This window comes from Bos indicus, chromosome 24 (assembly GCF_029378745.1).
Source record: "Bos indicus isolate NIAB-ARS_2022 breed Sahiwal x Tharparkar chromosome 24, NIAB-ARS_B.indTharparkar_mat_pri_1.0, whole genome shotgun sequence".
Taxonomy (NCBI): Eukaryota; Metazoa; Chordata; class Mammalia; order Artiodactyla; family Bovidae; genus Bos; species Bos indicus.
Genome location: NC_091783.1, coordinates 33,902,546 through 33,920,645, shown reverse-complemented (window position 1 = coordinate 33,920,645; position 18,100 = coordinate 33,902,546). Strand labels below are relative to the sequence as shown.

Sequence of the window (18,100 nt, the reverse complement as noted above, 5' to 3'; positions counted from 1 at the left end):
CAAAGGAAGGATGTGACAAAGATAGTGCAAATTATGCCTTACTAGTACCTAGTATCTGTTCTTCAAAGGCATTTTACATCTATTTATATATATCATTTAACACGACATCAGATTAGTTGGCCAAGGATTTCTATGTGTTCTAAGGATTGTGCTTTCTATTACTGATTGAATTATTTCTTCAGGGCTATAGAGTATGTTTTTTCCTCCAAAAGATTCTCTGATGAATTAATTTACTGTAATGTATATTGCATTCCCTTGATAGTAGATAATGATAGGAAGAGTGTGTCCAAAACTGGATGTAAGAAGTAAGATACAATAGGATTCAACAGGTTCTAAAAATAATATTAAATTAGCCACAGATTGATAAACTGATTAGGAAATGGAGCCAATGAACAAAGTTCACTAATGAGATATCTCATCTCATCAGTCAGAAAGGAGTTCAGAATAGTATGATAAAACATTTTAAAAGCTTATCTAATGGAAGTTGGGTCAACTGACACATCTTCCAATGTGTGAAGAAGGAACAGGAAAGAGATTATGACTTGATATTAAAATCAACAAATAGATCCACTGTATAACACAAACTGATCTTACTGGGCCTTTGCAATCAACTTTAACTTCCTGAAAGATGTTTAACTGCTATACAAATAAGCTTTATGGGAACAATATAATTCAAATTTATATCCATGGTAAATGCATTAAACTGAAAAGCTCATGTGTATACCTAAAAACAAAAAAACCACTTCACCAATTTAGCCCACTAACTATACATTCTTACTAAAACTATTACATCCATAAGCAATTTAACCTTATATGACTATTCATTAAATTAGCATTTAATTTCCATTTAGTTTTCATACATTCAAAGTGGATATTACTCTAAACAATTGAAAAGCACACATGTAATTTTTAAATGTTTCTCTATAAATAGTTAATTGGAATAATACAGGACTAACAACCAAACTTGCTATGCATCAAAAACTAACTGGGAATTAGAGAATGGTATAGCTCATTATGTTAAAGACATATGGTTTTAAAAATAATCAGAAAACTATTAACTTAGAAATTATGTATTATTGACAAAGTGGAAATACAACTTACATGGAAAATTTTTTTTCAAAGTTCTGTCTCCTAAGTCTATTCCCCTGAAGGTTCTGCATCTGTCTCTACAATGATTTAAATTAGGAATGAGAAACACTTCCAATGTGAAAATAGTTTAAACTGAATGAATTTCTTGAAATGAATAAATGAATCTTGAAACATTAAGAAATAAGGTTTTGATAACTTTAATAACGTTAAGAAATTATGATTGATAACTTTCTGTAGCTTGCAGTATAATATACATGGACATAGAGCAATATTACAGAGTTCTGTGATGAGGAAAAAATTTACATTTAACATATATAGATTTTCCTCAACTTATGATGATTCGTCAACTTAAGTCTCCATGAATCCACTGTAAACTGAAAATATCACAAGTCAAAAATGCGTTTAGGGACTTCCCTGGTAGTCCAGTGGTTGAGACTCTGCTTCCACTACACAAGTTCAATTCCTGGTTGGGGAACAAAGATCCCTTATGCTACGTGGTGTGGCCAGAAGATAATTTAAAAAAAAATTTTTTTTTAATGCATTTAATACACCTAACCTACTACACATCATTGCTTAGCCTAGGCTACCTTGAATATGCTCAAAATACTTAAAATAGCCTACAGGTGTGCAAAATCATCTAACACAAAGCCTATTTTATAATAGTGTTGAATATCTTAAATAATTTATTGAATACTGTACTGAAAGAGAAAAACAGAATGTTGGTCTGGGTATGGAATGGTTTAAGTCCACCAACTGTTTACCCTCATGATTACATGGTTGAATAGGAGCTGCGGCTCAAGGCAGCTGCCCAGCATCATAAAGACAACATCATGCTGCATATTGCTAACTCGGGAAAAGATCAAAATTCAGAACTAAAATTATGGCTTATACTGAATGCATATGGTTTTCACAACATTGTAAAGTCAAAAAATCATTAAGGTCAAATCATCTTAAGTCAAGGACCATCCATACAGGTCTACATTTGGAGGTCTTCTAACTGAAAGTAGCTGAAATGCACTCTGAGATAAAAGGATTATTTGCATTTTTGAAAATATTAATATTATGATCAATTTTCAATCATATATTATAATAAGTGTGCACGTGTGCTCAGTCCTCAACTGTGTCCAACTCTTTGAGACCCCACGGACTGTAGCCCATCAGGCTCCTCTGTTCATGGGATTTCCCAGGCAAGAGTAACCGAGTGGGTTCCCATTTCTTTCTTCAGAGGATCTTCCCCACCTAAGGATCGAACTTCCATCTCTTGTATCTCCTGCAATGGCCGGTGGATTCTTTACCACTGCACCACCGGGAAGCCCCCCAAATAAGTACTGAATGGTAAATACACATCTACATAGAAGTTCAGTGAGCCCTTATCTTCTGCTCTAGTCACTGTCCAAGAACTCGTTTGACGAAAGTTAAAAGAGATAAATGTTGCTCAGGAACAAGTATGTCTTTTAACTATAATATAGAACCAACCACTGGAACTGACTATTGGCCAGGAACCTGAACCCTGGACCTGGAAACTGGCAATAGGCCATTCAGCATGAAAAGCTGTTCAGTCCATTTCAGCACAACAATACCAACCTCTTTTCCCACAGTTTTACTTGTTAAGATGAATGACATGTCATTCTAGTTCCACCAGTAGGTGTAAATTAAACACATTAGTATAAATTAAATTCTCAGCAGTTCCTTTGGTACCACAACAAACCACATGTTAATACTAAATGTTAAAACCAGAAGTCAGATGAGGGCTGTCAGGTTTGACCTGACAGGAAACTGCTGGCACTGCCATGACTGGAGCGACCTGGGCCCAAGAGCAGTCCAGATCCATTACAGAATAAATACGGTAAAACTATTTTTTCGTTAGTTTAACAATATATGTTTAACTAATACACTCTACAACTAAAATGGATTGTTTGAGAAATGAGTATAGCAATTTCAAATGGAAAGTGAGGAACTTTAGCCTATTTTTGTCTGATGTATTTGATCCATTCCCACAAAACCTGAGCTGCATGGAAACCTGATCTTCTGTGAGAAAGGTATTTTCTAATAAACTACATTTCATTTCCTGAATTTGGCTGCCAGTTTTTAAAGAGCCAAACAGTCACAGAATGAACAATTAGTATGTACTCTATAAATACTTTTATGTCCAGCATTGATCTGAAGACTGTTGTTTAAGTCTACATTGGTAAAACTGTAAACCTTGCATCCTCAAATAACACTTACTACTATAGTAAAACACAGAATTTTGAATACTACAAGTTTGTCTTGGACTATTTTCAATAGGGTCTGGTTACAAGAACTAATTCATTATAACATTTAATGTGATCCTGGAGCATGGCTCTGAAAAATATGTTAGATGAAGGCTCTAATCAAGTTCATTAAAAATAGAAAACTGAATAGCTAGTTATATGCTCTAATTGAGTAAATACCATATTTGTCTGCATAATGATAGAAACTTAGCTTAGAGAAAATGAGGAAGAAATAGGTACAATTGAAAAAGAAATCTGATTAAAATCATATCCTCTTTTCATTTAATTTGAACTATGTCAGAATAGAATAATTATCTGAATTTTTTAAAAACAACTCTTTCTTAGAAAGTGGTTAGCTAGTGAACTGAAAAAGGGAAACTAGACTGAAGAAGGCATTGAAACAAGAAAAAGTGGGAACATAAACTGCTGAACAAAGTCCAAAAATAGCAGATACTATTTTCAAAAGGAGTTATCAAATGTACTCAGATCTTCACTAAATTAGCTCAGATCACAATCAACTTGATCCCAATGTTCCCTTTCCCAAGAAGCTGAATAGATCATAAATCTCTGTTAAATAAATGATTCCTTACAACAATCAATTTCTGAAATAAATGAATAAATTAGTTTCCCCTTTCCTTACAATTCTGCAGTTGGGCAGTTGTTAAAAACCCCCTAGAGAAGAGAATGGCTATTCACTTCAGTATTCTTGCCTGGAGGATTTCATGGACAGAGGAGTCTGGTGGGCTACAGTCCATGTGGTCTCAAAGAGTCGGTCACGATCGAGTGACTAACACTTTAACACTTAGAATATAACAGAAATAATAATATAATAACTACCTGACTATTTAACTACCTGACTTATTTAAACTTAATCATTTGAATCAAGTAAGATATGTAATACCACTTAATAAATTATTATTTAATCCCTTCTATAGTTATAAATCTCTCACAATTTGCATACCAATTCAACAATTTCACTACAATTACATAACATTAGCAATTGGAAACATCTTTTTGATTAGCTACAGCTCTTAAATTTATCTATTATTAACAGTTTCTTCTAGTATCTAAATACATACATATAACCAGTCAGGCTTCCCTGATGGCTCAGTCAGTAAAGAGTCTGCCTGCAATGTGGCAGACCTGGGTTTGATCCCTGGATTGGGAAAATCCCTTGGAGAAGGGCATGGCAACCCACTCCAGTATTCTTGCCTGGAGAATCGCCATGGACAGAGGAGCCTGGCAGGCTATAGTCCATGGGGTCTTCAAGAGCTGGACAAGACTGAAGCACAGCACAACACGTATAACCATTCAGTCCTTAACAATCCTGTGAAATATCCAAGGTATATATTATGATCGTCATATCACTGATAAACAACTGAGGCACAGATAGGTTAAATTACTTGCTTTAAAGAGGATTATAGTTAAAAATTATAATTCATTCAAAAAACTAGGTGGAGCTGCTGCTGATTTCCCACTATCAACCTATACAAATACATTGCACGTGTGCATGCTAAGTTGCTTCAGTTGTGTCCGACTCTTTGTGACCCTGTGGACTTAGCCCACCAGGCTCCTCTGTCACGGGGATTCTCCAGGCAAGAATACTGGAATGGGTTGCCATGCCTTCCTCCAGAGTATCTTCCCAACCTGTGTCCCTCATATATCTGGCATTGGCAGGCAAATTCTTTACCACTTGCGTCACCTGGGAAGCCCACATTAATACATTATGGTACACTTACAGTTTCCACAACTCAGCGATTTTCCATAGCAGAACATTTGCACATGCCTTCTGCCTAGAAAGCCTTCTACCACTCTGTTCCTGATAGGCAAGCTGCTTCAAACTTCTGTGATGTGTTCTCTAAGACGTTTCACAAATAATGTCTCATTTTTACAACAACCCTTTTGGACACAGTAAGAATGAGTATTCTCATTTTCCAGTTGAGGAAGTAAGACTTGACTAGGAATTATACAAATAACCTGAGGCAGGGCCAGAGCATAAATCCTGGTCACCTCTCAGCTCAGGACTCACACAGTAACACAGGCTGGGAATATGGCCATATGCTATCAATGACTGTAGAACAAGGCTACAGCTTTTTGGAGCACTTCCTACTCTGGTCCCTTCTGAGGTTACAACATAATTCAAGGCCCTTCAATCTATTTAGTTTTCAAATAGATTGAAAAATCTTACTACATGAAAAATCTAGCTAGGAAAGCTAGAATAAACACTTTCACTAATTCCATTAGAAATCAATTTATATTCCTCTTTCAAATGTCCATGTCTACTGTAAGCCAAGTGAAAGAACACATGTGCCAAGAAATAAAATTGTTTTTGCAAAACAGTCTTTAAAAACTGAGATAAAAGTGCTTCACTCCTACCCTGACCAAGAGAACCCTGTTTATTTTCCTTTTTCTCAATGAGACTTAAATTGCTATCAAATTTAAAAGTCCTTTTAGTAAACTCATATAATGTAAATCTTTCTGAAGTAAATAGAAAAATGCACTGGAACTGTAAATTAGCATTTAGGTAATAATAATTTCTGAATAATTTTTCAGAAACTTTATTTGGTTATTTTCTCAAAACTATTTTCTAAATTAAAAACAGAAAAGCACAGAGTAAGTTTCATATAGAGTCTATTATTCAAAAATAGCAGAGTGTACTGAAAAGATCATAGATACAGGACTCATGTCCAGAAAACTTGGTTTGGAATCTTGGGTAAACTTATCTACCAGTTTGTACATATAGTACTAGTCACGCCACCTAATTTATCAACTTCTCTGAAAAGATGAAAACTGCACCTGTTCTACCTTTATGACATAATTATTTTTAGGTTCAAAAGAGAAGATAAGTAGGAACAGTACTTTGTATTTTTATCATCATAAACTTTTCTTAAATCCATTTTCTAACAGAATTAAATAAACCACTTCTCAACTAATGGGAATTTCAAAGTACTATCAATAAATCAAAAAGTGTAATTCTTTTATGGCTTATATTATCTATATCACAATATTCTTTAAAACAAGTTTAGACAGATCTGTATATAGTTGAGAAGGAAATATTCCTGCCAACAAAGGGTCATTTGAATCTTCCCTTTTTTATTATGCTATATTTCAAATTCCCTAAACCTTCTGACCATTTGACTTATCACTCAAACCAGGATATTTTTTATAGTAAATGGGAGCCATGTTAATAGCTAAGCCAGAAGAATAGACATTAACCAGAACTGTTGATGGTAAGCCAGGCATATGAGCATTGTATATAAGAAGTGTACTAGATTTGGGAAGAGGAATTCTATCTATTCTAAATAGCCTGCAAAAACAAATTGTCCTAAAGGGTGAGAAGTGAATTAAAACATAATTTAATTTCACTTTTCATTTATAATAAATAGTTCAGATTATAACTTATAAAATTTAAAAGTATTGGCTAAAACTGAAGGTCTCTAAGAGCTGAATTTTGAACATAAAACATTTTTGGAATGGTAACAATCAAAGCTTCCTTAACCTATGACTAACACATGGATTAGGAAAAGGAAAAAGACATTATTTTTTTAAAAGTCTATTTTTCTCAAACATAGTTAGAATAGGGAAAATATGTGGGGGGGAGTCAGCCAGTGTGTTTGAAGACATATCTGTAATTTGTGAGGCACGAACACATTAAAGGTCAAAACTATTTGCCATCAGTGAATAAATTCACCAGTTTACTGATGGAAAAACCATTATTTAAGATGTGAATCATTGTATTTTTAGTGGACAAAGCAATGACTATTAAATGTGCTTGCTCTTGTGAACCTATCAAGGAATGCTTTAATTAATAGACTCCAAGTGTCAGTGATTTGTTCCTACAGTTCATATTATTTTCTACTTACATTACTGTAAATAAATATTGTTCCCACAGCTGCCATCATGGTAGCATTACACACACACACACACACACACACACATATATATATACACATTATATACATATATATATATTTGTATTTTTATCATCATAAACTTTTCATAAATATATGTATATATATATGTGTGTATAAATTATACATAAATATGTGTGTGTATATATATATCCATACACAGGACAATGTTGTATAGAACAACATCTGCTGAATTAAAATATTAGTTTTTCAAGATTCCGAAAATACAATTCATTTGTATTTTGATCTCTATAGATCACCCTACAGTCTTAGTGATCACTCAAATTCTTTTATCATCTCTGTAGCAGTTGAGCTCTGAGGTTCTTACAAATGTCAGTGTTAAAAAAAGGGTCTAAGGCCTATCCAACAAAATTTCTGGGCTTTATAAATCCATATGCAGAGATATAAAATATTGCCCAAGCAGCCACTATATAGAAACAGATGATCTGGAAGAAAAAGACGCCCCTTTCCTTTGACAATAAATCACTTTGCAGTACCAGATCATAAACATTCTTGATCAGCCCACCATCATTTAAACCTATGCCAATAGGCAAGCACATGGTGTACTGTATAAGACTATCAAGTATAAAGAGATAGTTCTGAAATTGGGAAAATTATGTATCTAATAAAACTTTGCCCATTGCTGATGTGAAATGAAGTAGCTAAGTACTTAAAAACACAAACAACTTTAATAGCTTATCATGGGAAATGAAGATGCTCTATGTAGCCATAGTGATAATCAAAATAAATAAAGCTTCTTTACCAAAATAAAGTTGGAAGTTGGCTAGACTAATGAAGCTAATTTTTCTAATTAGAAAGCAATGTATAATCTTTAATGTCTGTTATAATGACCACCTAAGACTATCAAAATAAAAACTATGATACTGACATCCTCCATGAATGTTAAATATATCTTTAAAACAATTACAAAACTGTTCAACCTAACTGGAATCTTGGCACCATCCACTCAAATCATTAAACATTTTGGCACTTGGGGCAAGATCACTAATTGATGTATACCCCTACCCCCAAACAACAGTTAATAATTACTGTAAACAACTTTTTAAAAATTAAATCAAGTGTTCATTTAGGTTGACATAAATTTTGACAGTTAACATAATTTTCTATTATGTTAATACTTCTCTCCCCTCTTATCTCTCTTATTATACTTAACCTCATTATTTTTATCTCTGTCTTATTATCTCCTTTGTTTTGCTCTTAAAATAGTTCTGACTCTAGGGATACAGCTCACCCCTAGTATTGTGTGTTCATGTTAGAAGTGCTGGACTTTATTTTAAACAATCATAATGAGTTTAATCACTAAATTTTTTGCCTGGGGATACAGGCCTCAGTGCTGGGAGGGGAGGAGAAGATGAAGTATAGAGAGGGAGAAGAGATGGGAAATGGCCAGCACAAATAGCAGAAATAGACTGTGAATCAGCTCCATCCTGATTCATCAGGTAAACCATAGGACCTCATTTATTCATTATATATGATAGTCTTGGGCTATCCAATATGGTAGCCACTAGCCACATGTGGCTTTGAGCACTTGGAATGTGGCTAACCCAAATTAAATGTCCTATAACAGTAAAAGACACATCAGGTTTTGAAGACTCAAATTAATGAAGAAAATTAATGTAAAAGGTCTCATTCATAATTTGTACATGGATTACATGCTGAAATAATATTTTAGACAAACTAGGTTAAACAAAATATATTAAGTTAATCTCACCTGCTGTATTTTTAAATGTGGCTACTAGAAAATTTTAAATCATATATGTGGCTTTATTAGATAGTACTGTGCTAAGACTGGAGAAGGGATAGGCTACCCACTCCAGTATTCATGGGCTTCTCTGGTGGCTCACTGTGTAAAGAATCCAACTGCAAATCCAACTGCTCACTGTGTAAAGAATCCAACTGCAATGTGGAAGACATGGATTTGATCCTTGGGTTGGGAAGTCTCCCTGGAAGAGGTCATGGCAACCAACTCCTGTATTCTTGCCTGGAGAATCCCCGTGGACAGAGGAGCCTGGCGGGCTATATAAAGAGTCACAAAGAGTTGGACACAACTGAGCAACTAAGCACACACACACACACACACACACACAAGACTTTCTGGTAAGAACTAGGAATACTGAGAAGAATAAAGAAAGCACAGTCTCTGCTATCAAAGAACCCCTTGCAGTCTACTTGGGTAAAAGCTGTAAAAATAATTACAATATAACGGCATTAAATGCAGTGATAAAATACATACAAAGAGGAGTATGGGAGAATGAGGAGGGCTATTAAAGGAAGAGGGTAGGAAGGAGCAGTGATGAGAGACCTTAAGGTGGTCTCCTGGAGCTGCACTGCCTGAGCTAAGTCTTAAAGGCTACGTAGAGATATAAAGTATCTGGGTGGAAGTCATTTCAAGAGAAGAGGGTTATATGAGCCAAGACAAAGAAATAGCAAGGAGCTGGAAGGAGGAATATAAGCAGTCTCCCTAGTTGGAAGGCATCACCGACTCAATGGACGTGAATTTGAGCAAACACCGGGAGATAGTGAAGGACAAGGAAGCCTGGGGAGCTGCAGTCCATGGGGTCATACAAAGTCAGACACAACTTAGCCACTGAACAACAACAACAACCTGTTTTAGAGGGAAAGGATGATGTGGTGGTTAGAGGCGCAAGGTTAAGAGGGACTTCTTTGACATTTTTTTAAATTGTCAATTTTTTAATATATTTATTATTTATTTATTTGGTTATGTTGGGTCTTAGTTGCGGCACTTAAGATCTTCAATTCTTGTTGAAGCATGTGGGATCTATTTCCCTGACCAGGGTTTGAACCCAGGCCCCCTGCACTACAAGCATGGAGTCTTAGCCACTGGACCACCAGGGAAGTCCCTGGGATTGATTTTAATCTTTAGGTAATAGGGAGTTTCTGAAGGGTTTTAAGCAAGGGAGTGCCAAGATCAGAAACAATAGTTGGGTTCTCTGGCAGCTGTGTGGAAACTACATTTAGGAGCAAGACTGGAAGCATGGTCTAGGTAAGAAATATCAGAGCCCAAGCTAGGGCTATAAGAGTGAGGAGGAAAGGAAAGCACTAGTTCAGGACTCTATTTAGAAGATAACATCAGTAGAATACAGTAATCGACCTGTCCTGATTCCATAGAAAGGGAGTTGCTATTATTCTAAAGTGATGGAAAGACCTTGGAATGTCTTAAGCAGGGGAGTATCAGTTCTGACTTAGGTTTTAAAGAATCATTCTGACTGCTATTGCTGAATACACTGTAAAGGGAAAACAGTGTAAGTAGAAAGATAGTTGTTTTTTTTAAAGGAAGGCTATTGCTGCACAAATGGCTCAGTCGTTAAGAATCCACTTGCAATACAGGTAGGTTCAATCCCTGGGTCAGGAAGATCCCCTGGAGAAGGGCATGGCAACCCACTCCAGTATTCTTGCCTGAGATATCCCATGGACAGAGGTACCTGGCAGGTTATAGTCCTTGGGGTTGCAGAGTCAGACATGAGTTAGCAACTGAGTATGTACTGCTTCAGAATATGCTTGAGATGATGGTGGAGAGGCCCAGATTGGATACAGACAAGGTGATGAGAAGCAATTGGATTAGGGTTGCAATTTCACTGCAAAATGGTATTGCCTAATTCAGAGTTGAGAAAGGAAAAAGAAAGTTCAGGAAGATCACACTTATAGAGACTAACTGTCTTGTTTAACCAGGAGGTGAAGGTGTTAGCTGAGAATGAGTACTCTGTAGAGGCTTGAGGAAAACAGTGAAGGTTTGGAAGATGGCAAAGGAAACAGAAGGAACTGAATAAAGGCTACATGAGAGATTAACTGGTGCCCTATATGAGGTCTGAAACCATGTAATTTTAGTGATGTCAGTCTAATCTGTTATGTGATTTTTCCTTCACAACCCTCAACCACCCAGCTATAGGAGTTAAGCAGATTGTAGAATGAATCAACAAAGAGTTTCAGTTGTAAAACGGCTTGAGTTAGATGACTCCAGGGCTTCCCTGATGGCTCAGTGGTAAAGAATCCACCTGTAATGCAGGAAATACAGGTTGCATCCCTGGAAGATCCCCTGGAGGAGGAAATGGCAACCTGCTCCAGTATTCTTGCCTGAGAAATCCCATGGACAGAGGAGCCTGGCAGGCTACAGTCCTTCAGGTTGCAGAGTCAGACATGACTTAGCAACTGAGCATGCATGCAGATGACTTCAAAATCTACAGTTTCAAAAGTGTACACGTCTAAGAATCCTAGAGTTTTTAGTGCATGATTTTTCTTATTTCGATTAAATGTACATATATGATTTAACCACGTTCAGTTCAGTTCAGTTGCTCAGTCGTGTCCGACTCTTTGCGACCCCTTTACACACTTTAAAAATCAGGCATCCTAAGGGCCTCTAATAGATTATACATATGCTAAGTCACTTCAGTCGTGTCCGACTGTGTGTGACCCCATAGACGGCAGCCCACCAGGTTCCCCTGTCCCTGGAATTCTCCAGGCAAGAACACTGGAGTGGGTTGCCATTTCCTTCTCCAATGCATGAAAGTGAAAAGTGAAAGTGAAGTCGCTCAGTCGTATCCGACTCTTAGCGACCCATGGACTGCAGCCCACCAGGGTCCTCCATCCATGGGATTTTCCAGGCAAGAGTAGGACGTTAAACTCCCAGACCTCAAGAGGGCAGTGCTGGGCGTGAGGTCGCTAGAATCCTAATTTCTGTTGCTCTGGGTAGAAGCAGTCTGATCGGTTTTACAACAGGTAATACAAGTGTTCATTTCCCAGGTACCCAATAAGCTTGGAAAACATTGTTCTAAGCCATAAAGTTTGTGAAACGCAAATACTACAAAGAGTTCAAGTATGTGCTTCCCTGTTAAAGAAGTTTTCTCAGAGATCTTCAGGATTTAGTAATTTATTCCACCATGCGGGTCTTAAAGCTCCTTATTGGAGGCAAAGATCTAGAGTATGCCCACTGTTTCCACCGGTAAAGTGATTATCCTAAAATTCCATAATGAGAATCTAAGGATTTTGAATGGATTCAAAGATACTCTCTGCTTAAATAAAAAGAGGAATCCCTCAACGGATGCCCAATTCATCCATATTTACACGGAGGTTGCCTCTCTGGCAGGTACTGAGTTAGTTTCTGGTGATTAAAAAAAAAGTGAACAGGATGTGGTTTTGATCTTAGGAAGCTTAAGAGTCTGGTGGAGAGACAGAATTAAATAATGAAAACTGTAATAAGTGTCAGTAGTACAGGGTGCTGTAAGAGGATCTAATCAAAAAGATTAAAACAAGATAAAATTTGGAAATGAATGAGAATTGCTTTAACAGGGTAATGAATGTTCAGCAGCCCCAACAGCATTTGCTAGCATGGTACAGAAACGTCCTGTTATGCTCACTTGCAAGGAGTAAACTGCGATATTCATCCCTTATGACTGGGAAAGAATGGGAAAATTACCTTTACATTTTATACCTATGATTTCCTAAATACAACTTTTTTTTTTTTTAACAACTTAACTTTTTTAAGTTTATTATGTTATCCTCTGTGTTCCTCCCAGGTCTTTTAAGTATTAAAGTATTTAACTAGTTTAAAAGATATTGTGATTCTTGTCTATTCTGCTTATTTTCTTCATCTTTATTTTTAGAATTTCTGATACTAAAAACGCTTCTTTTGGAAACCAAAATAAATAGGAAAACATACTAACAATTTCAATGTTTACAAACAAGCATCGACAGAAAACGTCGACTTAAAAAGATTATCTAACAGCATGTTCATGTTGTTCCAATAAACAATGAGGAACTTCCGATTCCGTCTCATTCCAGGTTCGTCAGAAACCGTTTTGAACCTGAGCATAATATACACAGCGTTTATTTTGCTACACGGCCTCGCCACCCAGTCCTGTCACGTCGCATCACTAGACTGTAGGTAAGAGCTACGTGGCGGAGAGCGACGTTAGACTGATACGTGTCCCTTAACGCAATTATCTTTAACTTTCCATTTGGTACAGACCACTCAAACATGCTTTCCCAGAAACGGACTTAATTCCGACATATCTGAATCTGCCTCAGGAGAACTCGAAGCTCCGCAGTCAGAACAGCGTGAGCTTTCTCCGGGGAATCTCAAAACCGCTGTGGCGGCCACCAGCTCTCGGAGCCCCTTCCGACCGCTCGGAGGCGGCGCCCCACCTCGCCAGTCACCGCCCACCGTGGTGGAGCTGCTCGCCGACCTGCTCCCAACCTGGGAGCTACGCCTAACACCGCCAAGAGAGGAGGAGGAAGGGGCGTGACGTCGCGGGAACTCCCACGCGACGTTGCGTGACGTCACGCGAGGCCCGGGCGGGGCGAGCGGGGTTGGCAGCCCTCGGGCCCTCCCCCAGCCCGGGAAAGCGCGGGCTGCCCCGAGGGGGCGGCTTGGCCGCCGCCAGTTTGGTAGGTTAGTCAGGGAACGAGGAGAAAAGCAAACGGCCGTCTCAGACTTTCCAGTCTCAGAGCGTGTCTGCTTCCCAGCTGGGGGCTTCGGAGAATCTCGAGACCGTCTTGTAAGCTGTGAGTAGAAGGAATCCCTTTCCCCCGACCCAGAGCGCTGGGTCCTAGCGACTACTTCCGGTCCGCAGTTGCGGTCTGACCGAAGGCGTTTGGCCCCGGGGTGAGGATGGTTGTTTGGTCATCGGTCTGAGTCGAGGAGCGGGCTGGGGCAGGCCTAAACTCAGGGGAGGTGGACCTGAGCCCTGACGGGATACCGCTCGGTGCAGTTCTGGGTCTCCTCACCAGCTGAGAGCTTGGCTGCCGGCGCCGAGCCCGCCCGCGCATGCGTGGACCTGCGCCCGGGGTGGCCTCGCGCGGTCTCGGCGCCAGTCCTGTGGATCCCTTAAGTGAGGGCGGCCCACCAGCCCTTCGAGCCGCGGGAGAAGCGGCTGATGGCAAAGGGTGCTGGGATGGGAGACTCTGGATCTCTGCTCTGCCCGCGAGAGGACGACTCAGAGTCCCTGTTCAATGTGTTCAGAACCCTTGTGTGACCCGAGGTGCCGCTCTTAGGTCACCTGTGTAAGCATATGCGTGGTGTGACAGGAAAGAAATCTCTTGAGCACGTTCAGTGTTGTGATTTATGATTTACACTGCAGCAGGATGCATAGAAATGTGTTAAATGATTGCCGACCATTCAGCCCAGAATGCAACTTGAGAGGAAAGATGCACATTTCTGAGAAATTGAAGGGCAACGTCGTGCCAATAAATAACGGTTCAATATCAAAAGAGATGCCAGCAATAAGTGCTACGCTTGCAAACTAGAGTGGAGAGGGTTTTGTGATCCAGACTTTGCAAGTTTAGTATTGATACATTGTTATGTGCGGGGCAAAAAAAAAAAAAAACCAACCTTTTTACTATCTCTGAAGATAGATATATTTATTAAAGGAAGTTTTATTTTACACTATTGGCTTTAAACCATTTAATACTAAAACATACAATTTTAAACTGTTCATTAAAGTAACAGATATTGATTTGAACTTTTTGATTAATATAGGTAATTAACTTACTTTTTTTTTTTTGGCTTCTTAAAAGTATTTTGGAGTTCACTGACATCACAAGTTGAGTTCCAGCCTTGATGTAGCCTCGTAGTGTGACCTTGGGCAAGTCATTTAATCTCTTAAGCCTGTTTTCTTCAGCTCTAAAATGAAATTAGTAATAGTGGCTGTTTCATGCAGTTGCTCTGACGATTAAATTAAAAGAGAATAGAAAATGGCACACTCCATGGTATATGCTGCTGCTGCTGCTGCTAAGTCGCTTCAGTCGTGTTCGACTCTGTGCGACCCCATAGACGGCAGCCCACCAGGCTCCCCCGTCCCCGGGATTCTCCAGGCAAGAACACTGGAGTGGGTTGCCATTTCCTTCTCCAATGGTATATAGTGAACACTTAATAAATGGTGGCTTATATTGATGATAGAAGAGACCCATTGCTTTATCTTTTAGAACAGGCCTCTTTGAAGATAAAGCTGTATTAATTCAATGGACCCACTTTTAAAAACTTTATTGTATAAATAATATAGTAATGCATTACTATATTATATACTTAATATGATGTATATTATGTAAATATACATAATATTATTATCATATACTTAATATGATGTATATTATGTAAATAATAATACACACTAGAAAAACACTAGAATTATGAAACCTTCATATACCTATCTGGTTGCCCAGCTTCAATAATTGTGATAGTTCAGCCCTTCTTGATTTATCTGTCCACCCAACATTTACTTATTTTCGCTGGAGTATTTTAATGCAAGTCCCAGTGAATCTTCAGTTTACCTATAGAGACTACATTATTTATCACTTTAATAGATAAAGAAAGGGCTTTCTTTTTATCATATACAAGAAAATTAAAAAATTCTTAACATTATCTAAAATCTAGTACTTGTTCAGTTTTCACTATTTTTAAAAAGTGTAGTCACGATTTTGGAAAGCCTTAATGTATTTTTATTTCTTTAGTGCTTTATAGTTTACCAAGTGACTCTGCACATATATTGCTCCCTTTGGAAATGGCCATTGCTTATCTTAGCCTCTTCATCAGAGACCTCAAGAAATAGCAAGAGACACTTAAATCTATTTGGGCACTTGTTAGCAATGGTAAGGCATTGGCTAAGGAGCGAGATGTGAGGTTTAGTAGACTTGTTAATCATTTAATTTTTTTTTAGTAGTAACTAGTTAATGGTTTCAGTTTAAGAACACATATTAAAATATTTATTAATTCACTTGAACTTCCTAATAATAGCCTTTTGCTTCCTTCAGGGGTTACACAAGTAATGATCATTCACCTTTACTCTGAGAGGCACAAAATAACTTTTCCCTAGTTGCTTTATTATTGTTTCTGTCTCCATAGATCTTTGCTGTGTTTCTTGCTCACGGATTTCTCTTATGAAAAAGCTGTTCAGATACTTGTGTTATGTCAATCATCTTTCTTGCTCTTTTACAGTGTGCGTGTATGTCTAGGTGTGAATGCCTAAGTCAAGAATACTTCAGAATGCTTTCCAGTTTTTGGTTCAAAATGTTGTATTCCATATCAGCTCAGAAGTTTAAAAAGCAATAAATTCTTTAAGAATGGTGAATTGGTTCTGACCATGAATGATTATAAACCTCTCTATGTAAGAGTCCTTTCAATATAAAACAATGTAGGTAATCACTTCCTTTTTGACAGAATAAGAAAAAATTCACCTGAAAAAAATTTGCGTGATTTAAGGCCAGATAACTGAAATTGGGACTTTTCTTTCCATAATCATCTTTTTTTCCTAACTTCTGCACCTCAAATTCTAAAGTGATTGATCATAGGTTAAGAAGGAAAACTTGAGTATAGCTGGCTGGGCTTGAAGTCATCCTGGTTTCAAATTACATAAAGATAAATGTAGAATTCATTTACTTTGTAATCTGTTGTTTCAGGTATTTCAACTGGCCAAAGGCAACTTCAGACGTATATAATGTAACAGAAAAGTTCAGGAAACATTAACCAATAGAAGCGTGGAGCGTATTAAGCAAGATGAACCTCTCAGGAAGCAGTTGTGGAAGCCCTAGTTCTGCAGATGTATCTAATGATTTCAAGGATCTTTGGACAAAATTGAAGGAGTATCATGATAAGGAAGTACAAGGTAATTTTTTTCTTAAATACGTATAGCATTATTCTGCTGAGACATAGTAGTAATAACTAGTCTGTGCGACAGTTCAAAGATCTCCTTCTTAAGGGACCTTTACTGTTCTAATTTTGGGGGATTCGTATTTATGGTTGAGTTGTTGCTTTTTGACTACAGACAACTACCATAGGATGTAGCTCTTGCACAACTTGTAGTTACTTGTGTTAATGTGTATGGTGTGGTGGAAGGGGCATAGAAATGGTTGATTGAAGATCTGGATTTGAATTCTGATTTCACTTATCTACATGCTCTGTGATCTCAGCCAAGTTATATAACCGCTACAGTTAATTTTCTTCTGTGAATTTATTTACAGGATTTTTTTATACACTTCTTAAGTTCAACAAACCTTGAGAATTTGTTTCTCAGTGCTTGGGTTTGCCACCAAGCCCTGTGATCCAAAAATAAATAGCAGTTTGCCTTCAGAGAGTCTGCATTTTGGTAGAGATAAAGTCATGTTAACAGATAATTACAGTGTAATAAGAACTAAAATATTTATATGAAATGTAGTGAGCATACAGACGATTGAGCTGTTGTGGTTGGATAAGTATATAAATATTACATGTGATTGTGAAAATGTACTATGAAAGCTGATCTCAAGTTGGATATTAAACCTTAGTATACCTATCTAATTCTCTGACTTTAATGTAATACATTTGTCCCATGTGTGGAAATGCTTTGTTTTACATGTATTTCTTGATTATGTGTTGCCACCATAGGTTTGCTAATACAGTGCTTTGTAAGTCACATAGCTTTTTCTTTTTTTAATTGACGTATATTTAATTTACAATTGTGTTGGTTTTAAGTGTACAGCATAGTGATTCAGTTATACGTAAATATGTATTCTAGGTTTATAGTTTATTATAAAATGTTAGTCACCTGTGCTACACAGTAGGTCCTTGTTGTTTACCTGTTTATAGTATATAATGTGTATATGTTAATCCCGAACTGTTAATTTATCTCACCCCATCCATCCCCTTTGGTAACCATAAGGTTGGTATTTGTGTCTTTGACTCTATTTCTGTTTTGTATTTGTATCATTTTTTTAGATTCCACGTATAAGTGATATATTTGTCTTTCTCTGATTTATTTCACTTAATATGGTACTCTCTAGGTCCATCCACGTTGCTGCATGGCACTGTTTCATTCCTTTTTTATTACTGAGTAATATTCC

General features: G+C 37.4%; 1 protein-coding gene across 3 annotated transcripts in view; it reads left to right on the top strand.

The window, feature by feature from the left end:
• Nucleotides 1-18,100, top strand: part of RBBP8 (RB binding protein 8, endonuclease) — an 82,355-nt gene that overhangs the window by 3,814 nt on the left and 60,441 nt on the right. The window contains exons 2-3 of one of the 3 annotated variants that reach the window (XM_070778840.1): nt 13,070-13,172; nt 16,682-16,887. In XM_070778840.1, the coding sequence (XP_070634941.1) occupies nt 16,779-16,887 (109 nt within the window). In that variant the 5' untranslated portion in view covers nt 13,070-13,172; nt 16,682-16,778. Of the gene's footprint in view, nt 1-13,069; nt 13,173-13,576; nt 13,793-16,681; nt 16,888-18,100 lie in introns of those variants that run through there. The other 2 variants (XM_070778839.1, XM_070778841.1) reach the window with 2 other exon arrangements.